At 38.2% G+C, this 25,544-nt stretch overlaps 1 protein-coding gene across 4 annotated transcripts in view; it reads left to right on the forward strand.

Moving 5' to 3' along the window:
- The first annotated feature begins 740 nt into the window (after positions 1 to 740).
- The window catches only part of DPP10 (dipeptidyl peptidase like 10), a 234,066-nt gene continuing 209,262 nt past the window's right edge, over positions 741 to 25,544 (forward strand). For 3 of the 4 annotated variants that reach the window (XM_086466120.1, XM_086466121.1, XM_086466122.1), the window contains exons 1-2: positions 741 to 849; positions 8,623 to 8,718. In XM_086466120.1, coding sequence (XP_086322246.1) covers positions 825 to 849; positions 8,623 to 8,718 — 121 coding nt within the window. In that variant the 5' untranslated portion in view covers positions 741 to 824. The remainder of the gene's footprint in view (positions 850 to 8,622; positions 8,719 to 25,544) is intronic. The other variant, XM_086466123.1, reaches the window with a different exon arrangement.

The following is a 25,544-nucleotide window of genomic DNA, read 5'->3' on the forward strand; positions in this document are numbered from 1 at the left end:
CGATGCATTGCTACTACTGACAAACCTAAATGGCGTCTGGCTGGAGTTAATAGGAGTTAAACATGTAACCACAGAGAACATAGGTTTAAATGTACTAATAGTTACAGAAGCATTCATTTAACATTTATTATAAGCTACTGATTTTTTATGAGTAATAGGGGAACAGTTTACAGTTGAACTACTGCATAGAAAAGAAGAGCTGTGTGGCTTTGGATGGAATACTTGGAGCCTCAGGCAGTGTTGTAAATGTTTTCTATTACAAATAAGTTTAATAGTGTACATTAAAAAGGATGTGTATTTAAACCTTTATGGTCCGTACCATGTTAGGTGGAATTACAGTAAATTGCCACATTTCATTTCTGTAATTACCTTATAAACTGCTAGTTGATATTGTCCCGAAGTTTATGTTGAGCACATTTTAACACCAGTTGTATTTTGGACAGCTTGTGTAAGCTCATTTGATTGTCTCTTAGGGGTATAAAATCACATATATGTGTATATATATATATATAAAAAAAAAAAAAACCAAACCAGAGATACCTACTGAAAAAGCGTAAGAGTTACACACCTTTGGATGACTGCGTGTACTATTGAGAGGGGAGGGATCATGGTTACCTCCCATGCTGCAATTATGAATGTGCACACAACAATTTTCCTGTCACTAATAGTTCTAGAAATGTATGATTATGAAACATGGTCTTTTCCTTTTATTTTATTTTTTTCCATTCCTGTAGGAGCTTGGAAGTAACAGCCCTCCGCAGAGGAACTGGAAGGGAATTGCTATTGCGCTGCTGGTGATACTAGTTGTTTGTTCACTCATCACTATGTCTGTCATTCTTTTAACCCCAGGTAACCTACTTCTTTATTTTATCTTACTGAAGGTGTATGATTCATAATGCAGTTATTAAAATGACCCTTAAGCATTTTTAACTCCTGGCTACTATAAGTTTGATGCCTGTAGGGACTTGAGTTACTGGAGGCCTTGTGGAGCAGAAGCATTTGGCTTTGGCAGTAGGCCCTTAGGATTGTGTCAGCCTTGAGACAGCTACAAGCAGTCCTTGTTAGCCTCAGCGGGTGTGAGCTGACTTCTAGATTTTGTCACTTGTGTTGTGGTGTAATTTTGGATTCACAGATGAGCTAAGAGAAAGCTATATGTCATGGAAAAGTAATACTGAGAAGGAAACTTCTTACTGAATCATAAGCATGCATCTTTCATATGTACAGGCATAAGCTTCTTCCCTTCTCAATAGTAGTAGACAAAAAAACAGTTGAACATATAAAATAATTATGCTTAATTTTTTTTTGGTTGCTCTAATTTGATCTGAGTTAGTTTTCTAAAGGTTTTCTTTTTAATACTGGGGCAGCAACTGTTTAAATATGTCTAGGAACCTAAGAGAAGGAGATACAGCACAACTTAAAAAAAAAATAAACCTTTGAATTCTTTTTGTGACCTTTAAAGTTATAGTGTAAAGTACCTGATATGGATGGCATGCCTTGATAGTAAATACTGGTCTGCAGATAGTCTGCCATGCAAGTGTCCAGTTTGTGTAAACCAAACCGTTAATGAAGTGCTTTTTAGTTAAATAACAGTTCCAGACAATTTGGCCTCTGGATGAAATCATCAAGGGAAGTTGTGTGGGTCTATGCATGAGCAAGTACAGTAGTAGACTGCTGCTGCTTGAAAGGAAGGTGGTGAGACTGAATGGAAAAGGATCATAAAGCTTGGCTTGTCAGAGCGAACAAGACAGCTGGAGAGAGTATGTAGGAATACTACAGACTATTCTGCTTCCTCTGTTTTGTATAAATATCGACTACATATGCATGGTGCTGTCCAAGGAATGATAAAGAAATGACTGTTTGCTTATTTCCACTTAGAACACTTTGAGAAAAATAAAAGCAAAGTTGTGCTGCTGTAGTCTCAGTGTATAGGAGTTTCTTCAAGGTCTAATCAAAAACAGACATTGAGGGCAAATAGTGATGTATCCTGGTGCACTTTAAGACAGAAGACTGCTTTTCCTTTCAAGGAGAGGTAGCTTTTTTTTTCAGGCTTGTAGTATCTCAAAAGTGTTACGCTGGAATTCACAATAACAAACATCAGTTCTGGCTTTTATATAGATATAGAATTACTCGTGATGTAAAAATATAAATTGAAGTCTTTGAAGACACTTGTGGAAAGAAGGAATAGGCAACCTAGGGAAATGTTATTTTTTTTTTTTAGTAAGTTAAAAAAGCTTAGTGAATTACAAGATCTCTGAGGCTGTTTCAAAATCCAGAGAGCTTGCTAGAAAACTTGATGTAAGCTGGGACCTACATTTCAGTTCAAGTCATGCGAGTGAAAACTAGTTCTGTCAGCTCAGATGCTCTAAGATATCCTGTAGAGACCGTAGAGCTTGATATAAATAAAAACCTTTTCCCCAAAATGATCTAGGTGTGTAAAACGGGAGTTTCTTGCAGGTTGGAAATGCTTACCAAAGGAAGCTGTGGAGGTACATTGCAGGACAGCTGTTTTCCCTATTTTTATCCTAGACAGTGCTCTTCCCCTTCACAGTCATGATTAATTAATGTGCTTTTGGAAGAAAATATTCTTATACTCTGCCACTTTGCTAGCAGTACTAAGCACTGTAGCTGAAGTTATCTGATCTTGAAGATATGCAAGATCACTTTGGGATGTCTAGCATTTGACAGGAGGCAAAACTTGGAGACTCTCTCACAGGTCTGGCTATTGTGAGGTGCTCAGTTCTAAGGTGCCACCAATCTGTTATTATAAATACTTGGTTTTGTAAATTTTTCTCATAAAATATAATATATCTGAATGAAGATGTTCAGCGCGATAGTGAGAATTTTGTCCTATATTACCTTGGGATAGTTCAGAGTGCATTGCTTTTAATTTCTAATACTATTTTGAGCATCAGAGACTTCTTTTATCTTCCATGTAAGTTACATGCAACAGGCTTCAAAGAGGCTTTAGCTTCTGCTGAAGATACAAGTGCTATTAAAACTAAATGGAAATTCTTGCTTTTTTTAGTCTTTTTTGTTACGTGAAATCTAACTTGAATATACAATGCTGAGCAGTAATTGTGTTGAAATAAGAGACTTATTTTGACCTACTAATATGTTAGCTTCTTTAAAATATGGAGTCCCTGTGTTGCAATTATGGTTGTGGTTTCAATAAATTATACCAATAATATTAGCAATATTTTTGGTCCTCTTTATATTGCTTTTCAGCTATGCTAATATTAAGAAACTTTATAAATGTATTAGTGTTCTCAACAAAGAGAGGGGAAAAATGGAAGACCAGACCATTCAGTAATGTAAGAGACTAGTGGTAGAGCCTGAATGGACTCCCAGTCCAGTAACCTCTTGTTAGGGCTCACCAGCTCTCTGTGAACCTCTGTGGACTAAGGAGTACACTAAAAAAAACCCCTGTTGTGCCCACTGAGTACAAATTGCTACACTGCTCCGTAGCCAGGAGTAGAAGGCTTGCCTGCAAGCCATGCCTGCTAGTTTTCTTTGCAATTACGTAAGAGCAATGATAGAGCAAGTACATGAATATACCAAAGAATGGGGTTACTCTTGTTAAAATGAGAGACCGGAGTGTGGCAAATCTTGGGAGTTTCGGGGGGCAGATGATTACCGGAGAGAAGTATTTAAGAGAGAACAAAAGAACAACATACTGTGGGAGTAATCTTATCACTTTCTTTGTGTGGGGAATTAATGGCCAGTGCAGAGACAGAAATAGGTGTTTGTGAGATGCCATCATTTGGTTTGTATGTCAGCATAAACATAACGTAGGTATCTTTCTTGTTCTGCTTTTATTCTATTTCATGTTTTTGAAGTTTCATCACATACTGAAATATTCATAGGTACATTTTCTGGGATCAGTGCCTCACTTCTGTCAGCTTTGCATCATGACAGTATGTTCCACATCGTAGGAATTATCTGAAGGCCTATCTGATTGACCCCACTGTTGATCTGTGTTTCAAATCAGAAATGCTCAATTGGAAGTACAAGCAGCTGAAAGCTTGTATATGAAAAATCACCCAAGAACAGCCTAAAAGTTGTACAGATATTGTCACCCTTGTGCAGGTGTTTTGCCACACCAGTTAAGGCTGTTTTTCATGTTGGGAATGACAGTAGTTCTGACTTTGTGTTAACTTACAGTTTCTGGTGGTGTAGAAGACTCAAATGCTTTATGTAGGACTGATACATTGATGTTAGCCTTTAAACCATGAAGGCTAATACACGGTAATTGTGGTTGAGCAAAGTGGCACGTAACTCTAATCATAGACTCAAAGCAAACTCGGAGTTTGCTTTGCTATCTCTTGATGATAATAAAGAAAGACAGTTTTGCAGAAAACTTCCTTTAGGGAACATCTGTGTCAGCCAAACTGACAGAAAATGCTTTTTTGAAATTGTTTCGAGTAAAATGAAGCTCTACGAGGAGGGTCTGTTTGGATAATGTCCAATACATAAGTGTTTTGTTTAGAACAGGGACTGACCCCTCCACACTATCTCTCAAACGACACTTGAATCACTAGAAAGCAAACTAAGAATTATTTTTGCTGAAGTTGAGATTTGTTACCAGAAGATTCGGGTTTCTGTTCAATGCTGTATAGGCTCCCTGTAACTACTGTAAATTGGCAAAAAAAATTTGACATCTGACTACTTTCTGGCAAGTTGTTTTTCCTTTTTCATGCAAACGTAGTACAAAATATACTAATTCCCAGTTATTGATGTACCTGTCAGCTTGCATATGGTTTACTGCTGGTATTTTTCCATTTTCAGACAGCATTTAACATCAGACCTTTATCCCTTTATTTCTAGTGTTGAAACTTTTTTTCTCACAGAAAAGTCAGTAAGGAGTTTGTTATTATTTTTATTTGCTAAGTTAGAAGGTAAATTTTATGAGCGTTTAGGCCAATTTTGACCTGAAAAAATAATATCCTATAAACTCACGAAAATGAGGCTATTAATTTCTACTTTTGCAGTCTTCCAGTTTAGTAAGCACAAACAGGTTTGTCATTTTGAATAAATACACACCAGTTGTTGAACTGTTAGTTTGACGTATAGATAAAAAGTAGTAATTTAGTTTTTAACATACGATTTTGTTTTTGTCTTCTGTAATCTGTGTTCATTTTCTCTACATAATATATATAATATCAGTCCAAAATACAGAAATCTGAGGGAAATAGTGTGAGGACATTGGAAATACTATTCCTTCAAGGAATAATTCAATAAAATTTAAAATGGAAATGAAAAAAAAGATAGTAGGCTATTTGGTAATGCGGTGATAAACATAAAGTGGAAAAAGGCAGTCTTTAATATAAAACAAGTACTTTGTGAGGTACATACCAGTTTGTACTTATGCTCAAGAGAGTACTGCGTTCAGCTCTGGGGCCCCCAGCACAAGAAAGACATGGACCTGTTGGAGCGGGTCCAGAGGAGGCCACAAAGATGCTCAGGGGGCTAGAGCACCTCCCCTGTGAGGACAGGCTGAGGGAGTTGGGGTTGTTCAGCCTGGAGAAGAGAAGGCTCTGGGGAGACCTTGTAGTGGCCTTCCAGTGCTTAAAGGGGGCCTGCAGGAAAGGTGGGGAGGGACTCTTTGTCAGTGATAGGACAAGGGGTAATGGCTTTGAACTGAAAGAGGGGAGATTTAGATTAGATATTAGGAAGAAATTCTTTATTGTGAGGGCGGTGAGGCACTGGCACAGGTTGCCCAGAGAAGCTGTGGCTGCCCCCTCCCTGGGGGTGCTCAAGGCCAGGCTGGATGGGGCTTGGAGCAACCTGGTCTGGTGGAAGGTGTCCCTGCCCATGGCACGGGGGTGGAACTAGGTGGTCTTTGAGGTCCCTTCCAACCCAAACCATGCTGTGATTCTATAGTGTTTTGAGAATTCACATGATGTGTAATTCATCTTGCTACATATAAACTAGACGTTTTTGAAACTTAAATTACCATTGTAGAGGATTTTGATGTCAAATGAGCTTTTTCCTTATAAATTATACAATATGAGATATTGATAGGATGGAGAGCTAGTGTCAAGGATTACAAACAAGGCTCTATTTTGGTAATGACTTAGCATTAGAAAAAAATTACTTTTCAAACATCTAGTAAAGTTGCTTGAAGATGCCATTTTTTTCAATTTTGAAATGCTAACAGCAATTTAAAAAGTTACTTTAAAATCGAATTCATATTGAGATTACTTGGCAGGCATGTGAATTAGACTGAAGATGGAGAGCGGGGCTGATGTACCTTTCTTCTCTGATAGCCTTTCTGTACACAGCTGATGTATTGTTTTAGTGATTTTTATTAAAGCAGTTAATAAAAAAAAATCTGTGAAAACTAAACTGTCTTGGGCAAGACAATTTTTGGCAACATAACAGCTTGTGTGAGCTTGATTGATAGTTGGCAAACTGGCAAGATATAAGGGGTCACAATAAATAGAAGCAGACTCAATAAAGGTTAGAAGGGGAATCCTTTCGGGATCACAAACAGCATCAGGACCAGGGTGTGTGGAATCAAAATGGGTGATGGAAAACAGCTTGTTGAGGGTAGATAGTCATCAAGGTTATGGAGAAAGGGGAAAGCAGGTGTATGAAGAGCCCAGTATTTGATGCTGTTAAGTTAGAAGTTGTGTTTTGAAGACCGGGAATGTATTTGTGGAGCCGAGTAGAGCATATATAACAACATGTGCTTACTTTGAAGATAAAAACTCGGTGTGTGGCAGAAGCAAGAGCTAACAAGGTCCCATGATGTGTAAACAGAGGGATTAGGTATAAATCAAGAGAGATAATGTTACTCTGCTGTAAAGCTCTAGTAAGACTGCAAGTGGAATATTGTGTCCCATGCTGGACTTGGAGACTAAAAAAGATCCCAAACAGGCTATTTTGATCCCTGGAAGGTAGGAAGAGGGTAAAAAGCTTATTTAAGGATTAGAACATTTGTCTTACGAGAGAGGATTTGAACAACTCTGCATGCTTAGCCTTGTAAGACATCAAGTGCAAGAAGAGTTGATTACGGTGAGTAAGTGCTTACCGGGGCCCTGCTGAGACCTGGGAGGGAGGCGCCTGCAAAATGCAGCAGCGCTGTGGAGTGAGCAGCTGTGACGGCCTTGTGCCTATCGTAAATTTGTGATGTGCGTCAAAAAGGAGTTCTCTTCAATACTGCAAGGCTGCACCTTATTAATACTGACTGAAGCGGCTGCAGCAGGCAGTGCTGACGGTTAAAGGCAAAGAAATTATATTGTTGTTGATTCCAGTAAGCTTTCAGCTGGACCTCCAATTGAGAAATGTGGCTGAATAAAGACCAACAACGAAACTGTGATTGACTTTAATCACTGTGAGGGGGTCACGTTTTCATCTGAAATGTATTACAGGATATGACCTTTACAAAGCACAGTTCTTTGTTAAAAATGTGCTGGTCACATGTTGGGTCAACATCAAAACAAGATTGCTCCTTGACTGCTGTGATTCTAGCTCTTCTTTTTCTATGGGTCATTAGTGGCACTGTTTAATAGCAGCAATCTGTAAGGACAAAATCTGACTAACGAAGAACTCCTGTTGTAGAGAATGTGGATGCCTGATGGATTGGAAGAAAAGCTCATAGAGCAGAGAAATACTGCAGGAGTCTATGGCAAACCTGCCCAATAATGATTAAATGATTAAAAGACCTGATTGGGCATCTGTTTGGTTGATTATGTAGGAAGTGCACATTTTTACTAGTGCATAGGCAATGTATAACACAGTCTTTGGCAGCTGCTGTTCTCCTAAATAGCCTAAAGCAGTTAGGTGAAGTGCCTAGCTGCTGTCACTGAATATTCTTTGGAAACTTTACATTTTGACAGCAAAACTTTTGCTTTAATAGCACCTCTGATTTCACATGTTACTGTGACAGTTTGTTTGAATCTCTACTACTTATTTATTTAACCTACAGCACAAGAAAAGAGGAATTTAGCAGAGCTTCTTTTTCCTTTCCTGAAGCATGGAGATGATTTTAGGAGCTGGCAGCTTATTTTTTTGTTTTGAAAATCAATTTTGGCTAATGTTCAGAAGCACAATATTCCTGGGTTCTGTCATGTTTGGGAAAAACACAAGGCTGTTAGCCAAATGTTATGTTGTGCTTATCACTAGACAGCAAGCACAGACTCTAAAATGTACATATAGAATTATTGGGGGGGGGTGTTATATTTTAATTTGTGGAATAGGTGACATTGGATCCAAATTTACTTACAGGAGTATTTTACTTAGTTTCTGTCTGTATAGGGTGATCTCTATGGCCTACATACTTGGCTGTCAGGAAATTTTTGTGTTGGTTTGTTATCAGACTTATGGTGTAGGGCTGTGGGAAGAAGGAGCTTTGCCACTACAGTCCCAGTATAAGGAATAGACAAGCACTACATCCTTCAGTTGTCTGTAAGGTAGCAGTGCTTTGCTTTCTGAAGCTTTACTGAAGAAAAAGGAAAAGTGTTCTTGTAGTGAATAAAAATAAGAGCAAGGTGTTGTTAATGATTTCAACAGGACCTTTGAACGATGCATTCTGTTTCTGTAATTCCAATGTTTTGCAAACTACATTGAATATATTGTTTTTAATAACTATCTGAAATGATCTTGTTATGTTTGTTTTAGATGAACTTGCAAATTCATCAGAAAACAGATTATCCTTGGAAGATCTCTTCAGAAAAGAGTTTATAGTTCATAATCCAGAAGCCAAATGGATTAATGGTAAGCGTATAATCTCTCATGTAATCTGAAACTAGGTAATAATTTTGAGTATTGAATGATATCACTATCCAGGCACTGAGAAAGAATCAGTTAAAATTTCAGACTGTCTTGAAGTTGGCCAGTGTCCCAGTCTTCCTTGTTCTGAATCATGTCTGTTTCATTAATTTTTGAAGTGGCTTTCTAATTTTAAAGCTCTGTCTAGTAGAAACCCACTGAAATTTTCTGTTTATGCTACTGATGCAGTTGGAGATAGTGATGAAGAATTGTGTTTTAAGAACTGGATCTTGTTCATGAAAAGATTAATTCAGAGAATTAAGTTGTTCTATTAATATCTGAACTTGGCATTTGAGAACTGGTTCTAACTCTTCACACCTGGAATGGATTCCTAGATTTTTCAATACACTTGTACAGCTCTTAGTCATTTTCTGATGCCTACAAATTGTATTTAATGTTCTACTTATTAAATGATTTACAAATGGTACGCAGATTCCTGAAATATTATTCAGTTTTAATGTAAAAAAGAAAACAAACTCAAACTCTTGTTTTCAACTCATTGAACTTGTTTTCCCTTGATCACATGGGTTGTTCACATTCTTTGTTTGCAAGAAATGTACAAGTATGTGCATAATAGCTACCATCTGTTTTATGTCATTTCAGTTGGCTCTTTGTATTACTCCAGGTGTTATAGTCAAAGGAGTAACAATAGGCTTTGTGCAAAATAAAGTGTTGTTAAGGAGTGCTCTGTGGAAGGTAGGAGTTTGGAAGTCTGGTGACTGTGTATGTAAATTCAAAATAACTTTGCACAGGAAATGATGATTCAATTATATTAATCAGCTTTGGCATTCAGTAATCACTAGAACTGGTTTTCATTTGTAGGAAGCTATATGATTGAATTAAATCATTGCTTTATGTTATACTCTAAAGAATGAAATGGCCATAACAAGGGTAAGTGCATTTCCAAAAAAAAAAAAAAAAAAAAGGGGGTAAAAAGAGAGAAAAGTATGGTCAGTCTTTTTTTCCAGGACCAGCACTGGCGTTGAGTTATTGCTAATCCAGTAATTTAGGAGTAAGAGAGGGGAGGCTCAATTTCATTTCCTGCCAGTCCCTTTCCCCAGGTACTCCAGTGGCCATACAATTGCTGACACGTCCTTAGTTTCTTCTTTGGGCTTGTTTCTGTCTGCAGTCAGTGCCAAAAGCTCTGGTACTCGGTAAAGCCAGAACAGTGCTGTTGCCAAGAGGAACAGTTTCTTGTGTTTGGCAGAAAACTTTTTTCCAGTTTAAGACCATTTGGATAATTAAAACCTAAAGCACTTTTGGATGAATTTGTTAAATTCACAGAGCAACTGCCTTTGCTGCCTTACTTGAAAAATACTGCTCCTAATTGTCCAATAAAGTTATTACAGACCCAGTATTGTCAGTTAAAATGGTCAGTAAACGCAGGTAAGTACATAATGGAAGAAGATCCTTATGCTAGTTCTATACTTTGCTCTTGCTACTCAAAATCTCCATAAGGTTACTCATCTAAGAACACTTGTAGTCATTCATAACATGTGCATAATGTTCTATGCATGAAAATACTACTAGTTTCAAAACCCAAGACAATAAAACTGGAGGGTGTGAATTGAGTTATATTGACTATTGTTGATAATATAAAACATGTAGTTTATTGCATTTTTAAAATCTGTTCTACAGCCTGTGATAAGATAAAAGCTTCTTTTAAGAGTTTTGCAGGTGTGGTAAAAAGAAATGTAGAATTTGGTGCTAAACACTTGCTTCCTTGTTTGCAAGTGCCTCCACTTCAAAAATCATGCCCACGTAGCTATTTCTAGTCTGCTCTCTCAGAAGAAAAGCTCTTACATACAGAAGTTTTTACAGTCCATTTCCTTTTCTGCTTGAAACTGAGTCCACAATTTTATGTGCTTGCCACCAAAGTTAATAATTATGCAAATGTTTAAAGCTTCAGAGGAAATGTTGTTCTTTATCTATGATAATGAGCTGTTGCCAAAGAAAATAAAATCAAAATTTTGAGCTAGTTTTAAAAGTGATAAAATATATTCACATTTAATGTAATTTGAAGATCTACCTACGCAGGTATCTTTCAAATTTCTTCCTCCCTTCCCTTTTTTCTTCTTTTTTTTTTTTGTTTTTTGTTTTACATCAAAGGCAATTTTTTTTAAACCTGACTTGGATTTTTGTTTTTTTTTTCTTGGTAAGAATTTGCAAAGGAAAGATAATATGGATGGTGGCTAATATTTTTCTTTAAAATAATAACATAGCAGATTACTAAGCTTTTTCAATTACAAATCTGATCACTTCAACTGTATTTAAAAGGATATGGTGATGAGCATACGCAAGCATCAGTCTGTTCAATCCATGTTATCTGAAAGAGCGTTTGTTTTATATAAAGCCTTCCAGTTGCTTGGCATAATTTTGAAGATGTTAAATGAGAGTACATCTTCCCTTAGCATTATTGATCTTCAGGTTTTCTAATAGGAAGTGAGAATTTAAAATGCTGCCAGTGAATAATAAAAGTACTTAATTCTGACAGCACGTTGGTCCTGATAAGGACTTTGCGTTAGATGGCAAAATGGCTTGGTTTACTAAAGTCTTAAGTACAAAACTGCAGTGTAGTTTAAAATATCCAGAGTAATTAAATTTGAGAAAGCACTGCAGTTAAAGTTCCCTTATGCTTTCCTTTGCCAAAAAAATTAAGAGACTTACTGTATCTCATATTGCTTCTGTCTTGGATTCTAACCATTTTGCAACAGGGACAAGCCTCTGCTTCAGGTTGGGCATAGCAGCTCATTTCGTGACCACAGTTTGCTTTAGGAATGTGTCTCCTGGGTGCTAGTACAGTACATTTAATAGAAGGTCATGATGTGTGATGTATTAGGGCATAGTGCTAAACTAGCTCTACCAGTGACAACTGTGTCATTGCTCTATTAGGTGTTCATAAACCAATGTATGAATCATCGCTTATCAGCCAGTATCAGCAGTCTGCAGCTGGATCTTTGAACCATACCGAAGCATTTTTTCAGGGTATTTTCTTAATTTCTGTTAAGTTATTTAGAAATATGTATGCTTGAAGTTATTTAGAAATATGTATGCTTGCCTGTGAGAAATACTGAGGACTCAAAAGGTTTGCAGCCTAATCCCTAGGTCTTCAGTGTTGGGCTTACCAGGGACTCTGGCTGTTCATGACAATAAAATTCAGGATCTTTGCCTTTATTCCTTCTGTAAATATAGGAGTTGCTTGCATTTGTGCTGTTTAGATAATCTTTGCCAACCTTTCCTATGTGTGCATTGACTCCTTGCTTGTATTCCATCAGATGGGTCTATAGTCAGCAAAATCATGATATTTTTCATATATCTGAATAAAAAGTGTTGGAGCAGGACCTGAAGTCTGAAGATGGCCTGCAGCAGGCTGTGCCCTGGAATGCTGTCTTGTGCTAAAGCTCAGCAAATCACCTGAGTATGTGTGTATGGGCTTTGCGGAGCCGGGAGGGATGTAGACGTCTGCTTAGGGTAAAACTTCTGTAAGGTGCTTTGCTGAAATTGTGAGATGATAAAATAAATACTTCTCTCTGTCTTGCTTGCCTCTGGGGCAGCCGTCTGTTCCTGTGTTCAGTAACCCTTGCAACACCATGTCACGGGAAGAGTGTAGGGTAACGTGTATGGGTGGGCAGCACCACATCTCTGCAGGCAAACACAGTCCTGCTCTTGCATCATGGATGCTCTTACATCATAGACACTGGAGTTGTGAGGGAGCAGACTGGGGAGGTGGCAAGGTGCCAGCACAGGGGGACGGGAATGGTCTCGGAGAGGGCAAGAGATGATAGCAGAGATTCCCTCCTCCTGTAGGACCCCACAACTCGTTCAAAACAGACTCATCTCACAAGCAGCAGCCCTTTCTGTCTTTGGGAGGAAGAGAGAAAATAAGGAGTTGTGGTGAGTCAGAAGTGATAGGGGAAGGAAGACTTTGACCCTTGTGGCAAGGTAAAGGACCTGGAGGGGATGAGTTGTCAACGTGCATTTCAGAAGGGTTTCCTGCTTCATGCAGAAGCTGCATTTTCTCCACATATCAACCTTCTCCCTCCTTTTAGCCCCGATAAGCTCCTGTGCCTTGTCAGACAGGAGCTGCTAACCCACGCTCTGCGCATCGACGGGCGGCTGCCAGGGCAGCTGCTGTCCCTGCCGAACTGGTGGCTGCTGCTGGAGGTGGGTGGCCGCTGCCCTGTCTCATCACCTGCAGAGGAACATCGGCTCTCTGCTGTAGCAGGGCTCTGGGCAGACCCGGAGAGGTAGTTGGTGCTCACATCCTCTGCTGAAGGTGATACAGAGACCCCTAAAATAGCTGGGGGTATGTTTGTCCCTTGGTGTTGTCCTGGTGAACGCCATTCTTTTCTTTGACCAGTGAGGGTGGGTATGAATGTACTATTTTGAGGAGAGATTTCTGGAGAAAACATATACTTGTACCCCTTTCCGTTGTTGTCCTTTGTTTTTGGGATGAAGTTTACCAGGTTGTCCGGCATAAAATCATAGGTTGTGCTGGCAATTTCAGCAGGTATAACCTGCTCTTATTTAATTTCCAAAGCAAATGATTTTTTGTGCACATATGTTTTCAAGGCAAAGAAAGACTCCTCAACATTTGGGGATTTTTTTATCCCTTTTATGGTGTTAATGTGTTCTTTGGAGATGATAAGCACCCTGTCCCAAGTCAGATATGTTTTCACTCTTCCTTGAGAGCAGTATCAAGGCTGGTTTTGGTTTAACTCAAGGTCTTGTATTTACTTGTTTTATTTTTGTTTTTATATTGTTTCCAGATTTCCTGTATTAGCTGCAGCAGAGGCATGGTTTTCATTTTCTGAGTAGTATTTACTAGTTCTGATGTGGGCATCTTTATTTAGTTTCACACATGGAGAAGAAAAGAATGGGTGATGCCTACTCATGTGAACATCATTGAAACCAAGGGACTGGTTTATGGAGGAAATCCATCTTCCCCCTTCATATTTTATTTTGCAAACATTTACTGTGTTTAATAGAACCTCTTTTTTTTTTTTTTTTTAAAGGTAAATATTAAACCACTTTTTGCTATACAATTGAACAGTCACTTCACTGCAATATTTTGCAGTCACTTCAATATTTTGTAGACCGTGTATTAAAGTTAGCATGGAAAGATATTACCTGGCTGAAGAAGTATTATTGCTTCTCATAATGTGTTTGATTTCCTTAAAGAGCAGACAGTGGTCTTTTCTTGAGCTGGTGCTTTCCTTGAGTCTCTGTTGGCTCTTGTCGATCCTAAAAAATTAAATAAAAAGTGAGTCTGGGAAACCTGGAATGAAGATTGTTGAAATTGCTTTAAAAATTATGGATGATAAAAATGGAAGTGGCTTGGGAAGCACAGCACACATTCCACAGTACCACCTGTGCCAACTTTGTGCAGGAAACTATGGTTTAAAACATTTGGCACTTTTAAAGGAAGCTTTTCATGTGCACATGAGGCAAATATGAACTTTATCAGAGCTGAGCATGTTGTGATGTTTGCCAATGGATATTGGTCAAGTGCAAGAGATTAGTCCATCATTGAGCAGTAAAAGATGACAGTTTCTGTTCCAGAAAGTCGTTGCTGAGTTGGAATCAATAAACAGGCAGATATCTCTATTAGAGTTACATATCTATATGTTGGTGTTACTTCTGTAATTCACGATGGGTGTTAAGAGTGATGTCCTATGTTATTTTTTTCCCTTCCCTTAAATGAGCTGAGAGTCTGAAGTGGCCAGGCTGGAAGGCAGCCATTGTGCACAAGTGCGTTTCCGGTGTAGCAGGAACTGTGTTTTAGCATTCAGATATTTAGGCTGGGATATGGTGCATTAATGCTCTGTCAGGGACTTGGGCAGAAGTGAAGAGAGGTACGTACAGCGGTGCTCTTGCCAGCTCTGCATACAGCTTTCTATTATTTATCTGAGTCTGTCTGTGCAGAGCCTGAAGCTGCAAGCCAGGCCAGGGAGTTGTTTTGTTGCCTGTGGTTCAGTGTGAAGGGTTTATTTCTGAAAGGCAGCAGAGGGTGGTTGGACTTTGATTCCCCATGCAGGGAAAAGCAGCACGTAGAAAAGCAAGTAAAATAATCCTCAATACACTCCAATCTTTGGAGGCTTTTAGCTAAAACTCGTCTTCCATGAAACTCTAGCTGTGGTGTGAATTACACACCCAGCTTTTGCCAAATCTGAAGACTTAAGTTTTGGAAAATCCCCAGAAAATTTGAAGATACATACAGTGTTTCCAGGCTGGCTGAAGTTTCTCTCAGAAACCGCTAAAAAGGGAAATAAAAGTTTTGATTGATACTGTTCCACTGATTTATTAAAATAACTTCTTAAACAAAAGAATTTAAACAACGTTATTGTGAAATGGATTGAATAGGGGATTGAATGGAGAAGTTTGAGGCTGTGTTTGCGCTGATGCTAAAGACTTCCCTACACCTGGCTGTAGATGAGTAATTGGTCATTCAGGCTACGGTTGGGGAGGTAACCATCTCTGGTACCAGGCACAATGTGCCTTTTTGGGTCCCTTGATGCAGGAATTGTGGTTTCTCAAACAATGGCCAATATTGGTTTAGGAAGAATTTTGGTTTTCGTGTTTGTTTGGTATAGTTGTATAACCTGTTGCTTGGCAAGGTGTTTTGTCTTACTCATTAAAATTCTTTGTTTCACCAGTTGTAACACAATAGAGTTTTTCCCTCAGTTAATTTTTTCCTCTAGGCTGTATGGAGTCCAGTCTTTAAATAATGTTACTTAGTGGCTATTTTAACTGATTGTCACCTCCAAACCGCACTACTAGGATGTGCTGCGCGCACTATACTTCTTTCTGCTCTCGTATTATTGACGTCTCTAAGGTGACACATGACTTACTTGCTTAGAAGTAGATCTTGGGTAATTTCTGCTCAGATCAACTATGTTAAGCCCCATTGCTGCATCGATAATGGTGCCACTGTTAATGATCGTTAACAGGCATTAAATAGTACTATGTATTCAGGGCCATTAACTTGTGTGTCACCATTGTATTTTGTAAATGACTTCTTAGTGCACGTCTCCCTTCCTTCACTAGTATTCGTTGTACACTAATACAACATTGTATTAGTCATGACCTCTAAACTGTCTTGTAGCTCTCTTCGCTTGAGCATTACCATTATTGATTGCAAAAGTTTTTTTCCTGGGCATTTGTTTTCTGACCATTTGTTCTTGGTTTGGTTTTTGGTTTTTTTTTCACTAGACTTGTTATACTTCCTCCACAGAGTACCTGAAATTTATTTTCCTGAAGAGTCTTTACTTCTTGTAACAGCTTCCTTCTGGTTGTATTCATTAAGATGTATACTGATTCTATGCTTGTTGAAATCTATGGGTATGGGACAAAATTGGGGTGTAAGTTAGGAAAAGTGAAATCAAGTGTTCCAACTAGTGGAAGATCAAACTATCTTTTGCCACCTTTAGCCAAAAATACAGCTAATCATTGCAGTCCTCCTTAAAATTTATGTCTCTATTGATTTTTGACTTACCCCAACAATCCAAAGCATTAAGAATTTAACAGAGATCGATATACTTACTTAGATAATATTTGCACAGGCAGAGTGTATCTGTTGTGTAAGGTATTGTGTTTTGAAAGAGGTTAGCAGAATGGTTTACATTTTCTGAACAATATTTGTAGATAGCGACTTAATGCTGAAGCGTTAAGTACAATAATTCTGTACGTGAAACTATACGAAAGTGGACCAGACACTTAGTAAATCTTAGTTCTCCCTGTTTGTTGAAGCAAAACTCTCCTGAGTGTAGTGCACCTATTAAGGTTGTTATTCTGGTTACCAGAGCAGTGTCCATGAAAAGGGGAGACCTTTTCTCAGTAATGTACTTTTGACTGAGAAAGCAGTCCTTAGTATGATAAACTGGATCTGCTACATTATTATTCTTAGGATGCTACCCTCTAGGACATATATTTTTACTACATGAGCAAACCTGGGCAGTGGATTGAGAGTTTCATAGTGATAATGGACAGTGGGTGCTATACAACAGATTTGTGGGTTTCCTCCAGAACTTTTTTCTGTTACACGTAAAGACTTCAGGGATGTATGTGTTCGTGCATCAGCAGGTTTATATCTTTTTATTCTTCTGATCCAGTGCCTCCTTGTTCTGTTTTCCCCACTTACCATCACTACTCCTGAGCAGAATAGTCCGTGTTGCCTAGCTGGAGCTATCGTCCTTTCTCCATGGGCTGGATTTGTAGCAACCTGTTAACTTTTCCTTTGGAAGCTGCTGTTTATACCTGCAGTTGGTTTTATGGTCCTCCTTACAGGCTCATTTAAGTCAGCTCTAATTTGCTCATCAGCAATTCCATTCTCTTCAAAGCAGTGCTGCACAGGAGGGGGATGTACCTTCAGTCGTAGCTGTGTGCAGCAGCACTGTTGGCTGATTCTGACTGGTTTCCATTTCCAAAACAAATCATTTTAATTTTCTTCAGTTTTCTTACTTATTTGTCTAAATAGACAGTCCTTTAACAAATGCTCAGTTGTGTTTTGTGGCAGATTAATAAGCTGTACAGTGTTCAAAGTAGTTATCTTTAAAAGCCGAATTTTTGCATTTCTAATACTAATGTTTTGTCATCTGTTTGTGTTTTTTTCTTGAATTAAGAGGCAGTAAAACCAGTGCTGTGTATAACATTCTGTATGTCTCGAATGCTTACATAATGGATCCATAAAAATTCCATTTTTTAAACATGTGTGTCTGTGGACATATATAGAAGTTTATTTCACCTTTAGTCTTTGTTCTTCTTTGCTCTTTAGTTGATTCCATTGTGTATTTGCTGCTTTTTCTTTTCCTGTTCAAATGGCAGATTTCAGAGACGCTGACTCATATTTGCCGTTCATTCGTCCATCCCTTTCCCTGGCCTATTTTGCTTTCTGTGCCATATGTTGTGGTTTTGTTTTTTTTTTTTCTCTTAAATGTATGAACTGATCCTCTACCTCCGGCGTGGCAAAGCAGTTCAGGCACACAGAAATGGGTACCTGGCCAAGGTTATTCTTCATATGAAAATTCTTCGTATGGTACTTGAACATTTTTGCTTGTTATCTCTGTCACTGTGATTCAAAAGGACTTTTGGTTTTAGTGTGTTTGGGAAAGTGGATATATCTATCTATATATACTTAGGTCCTATATTTAGGATTCTTTTAAGGGTTTACTCAGTGCATCAGTTCTGTTAAATTCTCCCATGAATTGTTTGTGTTGAGCAGGAGGAGATGGCACAAGCGTTACATGGTTTTAATCCAAACTGCATTCTGTTGCAGTTTGGACCTATTCTTTTTAGGTACATCAGGATTAGAGGAGAAAGGAACTGGAGGGAAAAGTCTGCAGAGCAAAAACATAAAACAAGTAACAACAAAAACATAATGAGAAAAAAGGAAAACAACTGAGTAGAGAGAAAGCAGAAGCCGGAGAGAGAAATGAAGGGACAGTCCAGTGGAGAGCACAAAGGCCTGTGTTAGCCCTTCATCAGTGCCACAGGACCCGTGTTTCCCATTAAGGACGTCTCTTTATTCGGTAACTCCAGACAGCTTCTGGGAGGACATGTATAGGCGGTGAGAATTTCCACTTAATCATAGTGTTTCTGATCTTTGAGAGGCAAGAGCTGGTCCTTGTAATGAGCAGGAGACATGAGGCTGGTGCTAAAGGCACTCATGTGATTCTTCACTCACATGGCCAGCCCCAGAATTGGGCCAAAGCCATATTCTTGCCCTAGTCCTGCTGATGCAGTGCCCAAGGAGCATCCCATGGCACAACGTGCCTGCCCTTCCATCTGGCCAAAAGTCATGCTTTACATTTGTAGCTATGTCTTTATTTGGGGATGTGTGAAGTGCAGTGAGATCGGAAGTGCTGTAAACTTTATGACATTTGTGACAAACTGATTAGATTACATTTTTAATTTACTCACATTTGTATGTATGAGACTGTAGAGTTTAGATGAACTAGAGGCAACTTGATATTTGCTTGTTTATCCAATCTGGCAAAGTTTCTAGGTGATTTGTGTGAGATATTTGCCAGCTACTAATCATCGTAGCAACCATGTTATCGTTTTGCCAAATCTGTAAACATCGATTGATTTTGATCCATTAATAGGGCTATACAAACCCATAGCCTCTCTAGTGAGATAATTAAATTCTGAGTGCTTTCTTTGTTAAAATAAAATTACTAGAACATGGGACTGGGAAGAACAGTCAGGTTTTTGACAGAATTTAGATACTGGCCTCGCATGCTGACAGCGATTTGACTTTAACCTTGTTTTTGCTGAGGTTTTTCACAATGTTTTTCTCCTCAGGGAAAAAGCACATTGTTAATTTTGAGAGGGTTTTTTATCCATAGCTGAGAAATTACTTGATGAATGAAGACCATCTTATTTGACAAGTGCTTTGAAGGAAAATGTAGAGTGTGCTTTCTGTACTTGCAGCCTGCTTTAGGCATATGGCTGAAAAAGTTTCTTCTGCATGTGGAATATTGATTTTTAAGTTCAGCCAAAGCTACTTGGAAGCCTAAAGTTTGCTGCAGGTCTGTGAATTGCAATTTGAAAGTAAAAATTGAAAGTACTTGAAACTTTAAAAATGTGGCTGTGAAAACCCAGGAGTTTAGAGTCCTCACTGAAGTAATGGCAAAATAAACATCAAGCAGGTGTGTTAATCCATTCAATTGCAGGAAAGGCACTACATGAGAATTAGTTGCAGTAGCTTCAAAAGTAATACTTACTGTCCCCATCCTAGAGCAGCCATCTCTAGGATAAGAAGGCAGCTTCTTTTCTTTTTCTTCCTAGGCCTGGAGTTATGTCCTAAGTCTTGTCTGCCAAAATGGGTCTCTTAATTCTGTAACGATGATTCAGAGATTCCTGTATTTGTTACCGGGATCTCAACTGAGACAGCTCATCTGCAAAGGTCACTAAGCAGCTGTCAGGTGATGGTGGCTTTTCAGGTACTACTGGCATGAGTTAGATTCAGAGTGACATTTATGGTTGGTTGAAGATATTTTTGGCAGAAAAGTTTTCTGACAATTTCTTTTCCTTTTTTAGTCTTCACTTGCAAGTTTTATAAGAAAGAGTGTTTCTGTAGAAGCTTTATGAAAATGGTGTAAATAGTTTGCTTTAGTTTTCTCACATTTTGGATAACGTGATTATTTTGTTGTTGAAATCTTCTCTTTAGTATAATAATTTTATTTTGACATTTCTCTATTATTCTAACATATTTTCCATTGTGTGCACTGTTTTTTTCATGCAAAAATGCTGTATTGGTATTATCAGAGTGAACAATTCAACATTAGAACCAAGTATTTCAATGTATTCTATTTGAAATTCTGAGAAATCGTCTTAAAAAAAAAGTGTAAGGTTTTCAATTTATTCTAATTTGGAATAAAAGTGTTTGTACTCTCCAATGTTTTGTTTTGTAGTCATCTCTATGGGCAATTTAGAGAAGGAGGCTATAAGCCATGTTATCAATTACAGCTCCAAACCACATAAATTACTCAAACTATGATGTCATGTTCCATTCATGAAAATCAATTGTAGAGTTAATGTTGTAACCTGCAGCATTTCCATTGATTGACTCCAGATGTATAGAGAGATGGAAATGGGCTCCTGTTGTGAGATGTTTCAAAGGTGGATGCTAGTTCTTTGCTTTCTGGGTAACTGCACATGTAATGAAATTTAAGTAAGTTATGAATTTTTATCTTTTTTCCATATTCATACCCTGCATTGTACCTTGTCCTACTAGAGGCAAGGACTCGCTGTTCTAGAAAGTTAGTCCCCTTCTTTTTTTAGCAATTTAAAATGATCATATAAAGTGTTACATAAATGTTCCTTTCTGTTTTAATATGCTGTTCTCTTTTCCAACTATTTCTTGAGCTCCTATTATGGTAAATTGTTAGGTGAAAACAATTTGGCCTCAAAACCTTGTTTTTGAAGACCTTGATTAGCCCATGCGTGTTACTATCATGGAAATAAAAACAATAGTTCTACCGTATTACTCTGGTAGAAGTTATAAAATTAAATTATATTTTTAACTGCCTAGCTAATGTCTGAGGGCAAAGAGTATTGAAAAAGAGCCAAAAGTGAAGATGCACAGATTTTTTCCTCTAGGTACTGTTGTTGTGACCCAGCCCCACCCCACCCCAGCCCCCAGTTGGTATACAGTAGATGAAAGTAGAGGCAGACAATATGTCTTTCAGGACCAAATGCTTTCTGTCTCATTATCATTTTCAGAGTGGTCTTTTACTAATTTTAACCAAAGAAACATTTTTTATTTTTTTAATATAGGATGTGTCTATCCTGAGTACTACAACACAGAGCCATTGATTGCCTCACCACTAGATTAAAATATACTTTGATTTAACAGTATCTTTTATTCTATTTCTCGTTATGAAAATTAAAAAGTCTGAGTGTTCAGTAAATTGCATTTGTTTGTGTGACTGCTCGGTGGTTTTTTGGGTTAGGTAAGGCTAAGCTCTGAGGAAACAAAACTACGTTTGAAATACAGTTTGTTTTTATCTGTGAGTAAGCCTTTCCAGAGATGAGAAAAAGAAAACAGTATTATGAATAGCCGGACTCCTGTCTGGTTTGTGGCAGTTTCTGAAACACATGAAATTCCCTAGTTCCTGACACTGGTAATGTGTTGGATGAAAGTTATTTTAGTACTTAGTAAGGTACTCCACTTAGTTTGTGGAGCTTGATCCGTCTTATTCTCTGTTTCCTGTTTTTGTTTAATAAACATAGAAAGCTTCAGAGCAAAACTTCTCAAATGATTTTATTCAATAACTTGAACTGGGTACATTGGTATATCCGTAGCTACTCAGTGAATAGCTGTTCTTTTTAGTACCTAGTGTTGAACTTCAGTACATTATCATAATAAAATAAATTTTTAAATTATTATGGAGATTCAAAAAAGGATATTGCAGTTTGAATGACATCAGAATATAGAGATATTAATTTTGAATTAGAATTTCAAAACGGCTTGGGAATTTTTGGTATTTTTAGTAAGTTTAATGCCTCTGCTGAGTAACAGTTTGTTTTATTTGTGGAGCAGAAAAAAGAAATATTTGCATAATAACATAAAACTTGATTTTTCGTGAGTGCTGAGCACAGACAACTCAGTGTGATGCTCTATATGTAGTAATTTAAACATAAGACTTTGCAACTTTGCAAAATAGCGTATGTTCTTTCTTAGGTGTAAAAGTTTAGGGAGTTCCTTGTTTGGGAGTTGCTCAACTGTGGGTTAGTTGATGTTTAGACAAGTGAGAGGAGCTCAGGGGTCAGGAGAAGCATTTGGCCTTCTAGCAAATAGGGAACCTGGTACTGAGAAACTATTAGCAGCCACTGACTTTGACAGTGTTACCGTGTGCACAACGCTGAGCGTAGGGAAAGTCTGGTTAGATGTGGCAGGCAAAGGTGTGTGGCATGCCTTTTCAGGAAGTTCTTCTTTTAAGCAGTGTTGAAGCTTGTGTCAGAACAAGAACTGGGCTCTAATGAACAAATAGCACCAGAAGAGAGGGGTAGGCATCTGAAAGACTTACTGTGCTTTCCTTGGGAGTTGATCATGGCCTTCCTCTTCCCCACTCCTCAAAAAGGGGTAAAGCTTAGTGCTTTGTCAGAGTATTTATTGAATAAATTAAAAAAGTAAACATGAACTTGTTTATTATTTTAGAAATGCCATCAGTTCACCATCTTAAGAAAGGCATGAGTAACTGCATGTTCATAGAATCATAGAATGGTTTGGGTTGGAAGGGACCTCTAGGGGCCATCTAGCCCAACCCCCCTGCAGTGAGCAGGGACATCTTTAGCTGAATCAGGTTGCTCAGAGCCCCGTCCAGCTTGGCCTTGAATGTTTCCAGGGATGGAGCTTCTACCACCTCTCTGGGCAGCCTGTGCCAGTGCCTCACCACCCTCATTGCAAAAAATGTCATCCTTAAATCTAGTCTAAGTCTGTCCCCTTTTAGTTTAAACCCATCACCCCTTGTCCTATTGCAGTAGGCCCTACTAAAGAATCTGTCCCCAAATAGATACTCTAGACAGTTTGCTGGTGGACAAAATCATAACGATTCCTTGGGAGAGTATTAAATAAAGGACCATAGACAGGACTCACCTGATTACATCTTTAGCCAAACAGCAGTGAAAAGTTCTTTCCATAATGGGATTTTTAAAAGCATTTTACAATGACAACTTTTAATTACAAGGATAATTATTTTTATTGCACCCTGCAATACATTTTTTTAACGTAATAGCAAACTGATTTCCTGCAGTCAGTCCTTCCAGTGAAGGAGAAATGTTTTCTAAGTGCATAATTTGAATTTAAATGAATGCAAACCTTTGTACTCAGCTTGCATAGCATGCAAGTGATAACTTAAGAAAAATACAGCTTTGTGACACACTGATTACTTTTGTAAAGATAGAAGTATATCCTCCCTTTGATGAGTGTGTCTAACTTCCATTAGTGCTAATGGGAGTTATGCATTTACACTTTGAAGAGTCTACGCTCCAATTAATTGTAACACTTTAAAGAAAATGTGAGATGTTATTGAAAGTAGAGATGCTTTGGTGTTGAAATGTTTTTTTCTGAAATTCTTTCCTGTTCCCTCTCCTTCTGTGAATGCTTTGACGTTGACTGACATATTGTCTTGAAATCTTGTAAATACTGCTATCGTGTTTTGTTGAAATTACATTGTGACATACAATAGTTAAAGTCATCTCGCATCTAGTTCTTAGATATCTAGGCTACCTCCTGTTGGTCTCTCTTTTTTTCTTTTTTTTTTTTTTTCCCCTTATTTACCTTTAACTGACAGCTGAATAACTTGTTCCATTAAGTTATCAATTCCATGGTTAACCTCAGATCAAGTTTTATCTGACTGAAGTTGAGATAGACGAGTGAGCTGTGTTCCTTGTGCCTTTCCTTAGTTTTCCTGTTGTGAGCAGAAACCAATGAGCATCAGAAAACAGATAAATTGTTCCTGGATCCTGTGCTTAAAATCTGATTGCAGACAGGAAACAGCACTCAAGAAAAGGCTGAATGGCTTTGAGGAAAACAAGGATGAGTTGTTGCTAGTAGTCACTCATATTGAAGGCGATGCAGATGCAGTAGGTTCATCTGGAACCTGAAAGCAGTTAAGCAGTTTACTCTTTAGGCAGTAAAGATGAGCACAAAGTGAAAGAAGTTGAATCAATTTGACCAAAGAGACCTAATTCTTCTTCCCCAAAGGTAGCTTATTAATATTCGTCTCTGTTGCTTCTCCTTGATGTATGACTTTTAGAGCTGCCCAGGCATCTGACAAATCCACTCTAAGATTGAAATCTCCCTGTGAACCACAGAGGTTATTTGGGGGTGGAGGAATAAAAATTGCATTCAAACTCTGATTCATAAACCTCAGACCTCAGTAAGATTGATAAGGATGTGACGATACTTTTCGTATTTGTTCTGGTTCACCCACAATGAAAAAATTTGCAGCTCAACTTTGCCACAAGCTGCAGTTGAGTACTCAGAAGTCTCTTTTGCTCTTGGCTTGAGGGACTGTGTTGGTGGCAAATGCATCACCTAGGGTATCTGCCAGAAAGAGGGAGCAGGTTTGAGTCCGGAACACAGAAAGAGACAGGGGATGTACAAAGAGATGCAGACAAGAAAGTAGACTTTCTGCTAAGGTGAGAGAGAGAGCAAAGGCTTTGCTGGATAAGCCATAGCAACTTCAAATCAAGCCACACCAAACCCACAACTCAAGAGAGTGGAAGGGCATAAAGAAAAACCTCCACATATTTCTCCTTGGGCGTTCATTTGGTGGAGAATACGCATTACCGTTTACCTTCTAGTTGTCGTAGTTGTTTGGATGCAGCTTCCATTGAACAGAACAACAGAATTTATGGATCCAGACTACCCAGAGGTTGTCAGAATTTATCGTATTTGACAGCTAGAAGAGAAGGAAGTCACTGCTTCCACTGATGTGAAAGGAGCAGAAGGAAAGGCTGTTATACACTCCAGAGGCCTCTAATAGCAGCCTACCTTCAGTTTCCTACCTGCTCCTCACGACCTTTTTGAATACAGCAGCTACAGCAGGTGAATGAGAAGACACCAAGGACAGACTTGGGAATGAGAATTATGAAACTGCCAGAGTGAAAGGTCAATTTTTGTTGCAAGGGCAAAATTTTCAGTCTGAAATGCGATTCCAGGGAGTCACCAGAATACTCTCCGTGACTGACTGAACCTCTCGCCAAAACAGTTAGCAGGACTGAGGTTTTTCTTCGTTATGTTATGTGCCTAGAACAACAATATTTTGTGTCTGCTACCATGACTGTTATGTATTCTTACTTTAATGCTATTTTATTCTAAAATGCCAGTGTTTTCTAAAGAGAGTTTAGGCTGAAATTATGATGCTTCATTATTGAATTAATTCCACTTGTTTATTCTAACATTAAATAAGGACTACATTTTAGTATTAGATGTTTTGTCTTTTCCTGACACGTTGAACTCCATTTATGGATACTCTTTCCTTTTGTCTCCAGTTTCTTATTATCCAGTACAAGCATTTTCTGTGTTTAGAGAGGTGTCTTTTATGTTTGTATATTGAGTTTCATGAGAGAAATATTTTCTCTTACTGGCTCAAATCAGGCTATTACTTGACTACAGAGTTGATGAAAATCCTGACATCCTTCACCACATCAGTGTGAATGTGCTGATATGATAGTTTAGTTTGAAAACATGTAATTATGATAATGGCAAAAGAGGAAGTCTCTATGGGGACTTAGATTTCCTTCAATAATGCAAACAAAAG

Source organism: Leptosomus discolor, chromosome 5 (assembly GCF_034619465.1).
Source record: "Leptosomus discolor isolate bLepDis1 chromosome 5, bLepDis1.hap2, whole genome shotgun sequence".
NCBI lineage: Eukaryota > Metazoa > Chordata > Aves > Leptosomiformes > Leptosomidae > Leptosomus > Leptosomus discolor.